This window comes from Sphaeramia orbicularis, chromosome 13 (genome assembly GCF_902148855.1).
Source record: "Sphaeramia orbicularis chromosome 13, fSphaOr1.1, whole genome shotgun sequence".
Classification (NCBI taxonomy): Eukaryota; Metazoa; Chordata; class Actinopteri; order Kurtiformes; family Apogonidae; genus Sphaeramia; species Sphaeramia orbicularis.
The window spans coordinates 7,524,076-7,526,623 of NC_043969.1; the positions used below are offsets into that span (position 1 = coordinate 7,524,076).

Genomic DNA, 2,548 nt, shown 5'->3' on the forward strand with positions numbered 1-2,548 from the left:
CTTTCTGTCAATGACGGACTGATTCCAAAGTTAACTAGCCAAGACACTGTCTGATCTGAAGGCATATGGAATGGTCATTTTAAGGAATATGAGCAACAGCACACTGGATAAGAAAAGAAAGAAACAACAGAAGTAGACAATACCTCAGATTGAGCTTTGAGAAGACTGGGTGGGAAGTAGAGTTAAGGAGTCACAGGGGTGACTGGTAATCCACATTCTGCTATGTGGGCTGACTGATTCCTATTAACTGTAACAGAAAAAGAGCATCATTACAGCATTTTGATGGATTAGCCAGTGGCACACAGGCTGTAAAGTGGCATTACTTCCATCGTTTCTCCCATATTAACTTGCTTTGGTACATTTGATGACGTTATTGCGTCAAACGCAGATTGTGAAAAGACTGACCTAATAAATTAACACAGAACCTTCAGGTGTTTGATAAAAGGAAATTAACACAAATCCCCAAGTGGTGCTTGACGGAAATACCAGAAGTAAATTAAACACTAAGTAAACTCAAGTCCCCAAGTGGCAAAACATGTTAGTATTAGGGATGCATTGATCCTCAAACTTTGACCAATCCGGATTCTTAAAATCAGAAATCAGCTGATGGCTGATGTCAAAATCAATGTTTTCATGTTATTTATTCACTTCATTGTTTCAGTTTGTTTTGTCAAAAAGTTTACAGGCTGAATTTGTCAATGAGAGAGATGCAGTTCAGCACCTGTCGCAGATGAGTCAGAGTAAAACACTTTTTGGTAGCATACTGAAACAGAAGTGATTGGTGCAAAAATTATATTTAATCATGTCATAAAATTTGGTCTTCATTTAAAATATTCTTTAAAAAAAAAAAAAAGATGATTTTTTTTTTGGACATTTTGGTCCACGATGGATGAAGCGGTGCAGGAGTGCAGTCAGCTGATTGGCTCTTTTTTTTTTTTTTTTTACATCTGTTGTTTGATGCAAAGGTCTGCGGAGAAGCTGCACTACAATCTCAGCATGTCAGGCACACTTCACTGATTGTCTCAAGTTCTGCGAGGGAGATGAGTAGGTCAAAGGTCAGTGGTGATGACAGGGGTGACACCATGGATAAGCAGCGTGGGGCCCAGGTCCTTAGTGAGCAGATCCAGCTGGTGTAAATAGGCAGTGTAGCGGCGGGTGTCAGCTGGGGGGCGGGGCAAGTACAGGAACCGAACAGCAGGCGGTGGCCGGACCTGGTCCAGGATTAATTTATTGACAGCTGAGAGGTAGTCATCTGACAGACGAGTGGCGTTACTCGGGAAGCTATTGACATAATCTTCTTCACTCTCCTCCTCCTCTGCTGACTGCTTGTCGTCTTCAGCGCCATCTGCTGACTGTTGTTTTTTGCTCCACTCCCCTTGCCGCTGCCAGTGTAGCGCCACCTGCTCGTCCCAGGGCACGGGATAGACCTGGGCTTTAATTCTCAGCTCTTTCAACAGCTGACCCAACTTCTCCTCTGACCCTCGAACGCTTCGCCCTTCCTCGACGCAAAGGAAGAGGCGGATTGTAGCTTTGCGCCAAGCTCGCACCATGTTGAGGATACAAGCTAGCTGTAGCAGGAACAGAGAGCAGGTATCGACGTAGCTGCAGCTGTCCGGTCGGAGGAGGTTTACCGGCCAGACATCGATGTATACAGCACCCTTCCCCTGAGAAGAAGATGCTGGGGACAGGGCCTGTGCTCGGTCGAAGTTGTTGAAGTAGCGAGCTAGCGCCACATTCTTTGACATCTTCATGGCGTCAGCGATGATGGCCACATACTCCTGAGGTCCGACAACTTTCCCATCTCGACTGTCACCGGATCCCCGCAGGGAGGCAAAGTGGAACAGAGGGGACTGCTGCTCGGGGTCCAGGGATGGGCCCAAGGGATCTGTGGACTGACTGGTGGAGAGGGATGGATCAATCAGCTTGTCCGTCGGACTGCAGTCGTCATAGAAACCCAAGACAAGGGTGTTGGGTCGCATCCCACCTGGGAGAAAAAAGAAGGAAAGAAAGGAAGCTTGTTTAAGAAACAGATGCAAATCATATTGTTGTCATTATCACTGAGCCTGTTTACGTCACCATAAAAATCTCATAACTAGGAGTAATCAGATAATTCTAATAATCAGATCTGATGCGTTTACATGCACTTCAGAAATGCGATAATCAAAAACCTTAGTTTAAATGCTCCCATCCATTATAAGATTTCTTTTGTAGTACATAGTGATGGTAGACTCAAATGTCTTTTGCTTATATTTGACTACATAACTTCTTTTTTCTATGATTTTAATTGTTTTTACACATTTGCAGATGTAAAAGAACAAAATAAATCAGATTATCCTGTATACATGCAGGAAAACATTGGAGTACTGAGGAGCAATCCAGGTGTGTTAATCTGATTTCTCATAAACAGATATCTGCTGTTATCTGATAAAACATATCAGATTATGCTGTTCACTTGAATAATCTGATAACTCCAGAAATCAGATAGTGATTGAAGAATTAGCGTGCATGTAAATGTGCTCAGTGATATATTGAGTTGTAGTTGCTGAGG

At 43.5% G+C, this 2,548-nt stretch overlaps 1 protein-coding gene across 1 annotated transcript in view; it reads right to left on the reverse strand.

Moving 5' to 3' along the window:
* Window positions 1-885: 885 nt before the first annotated feature.
* Window positions 886-2,548, reverse strand: part of LOC115431964 (solute carrier family 12 member 9) — a 73,365-nt gene continuing 71,702 nt past the window's right edge. Inside the window, exon 13 of the mRNA XM_030152701.1 lies at window positions 886-1,984. Within this exon, the coding sequence (XP_030008561.1) occupies window positions 1,050-1,984 (935 nt within the window). The 3' untranslated portion in view covers window positions 886-1,049. The remainder of the gene's footprint in view (window positions 1,985-2,548) is intronic.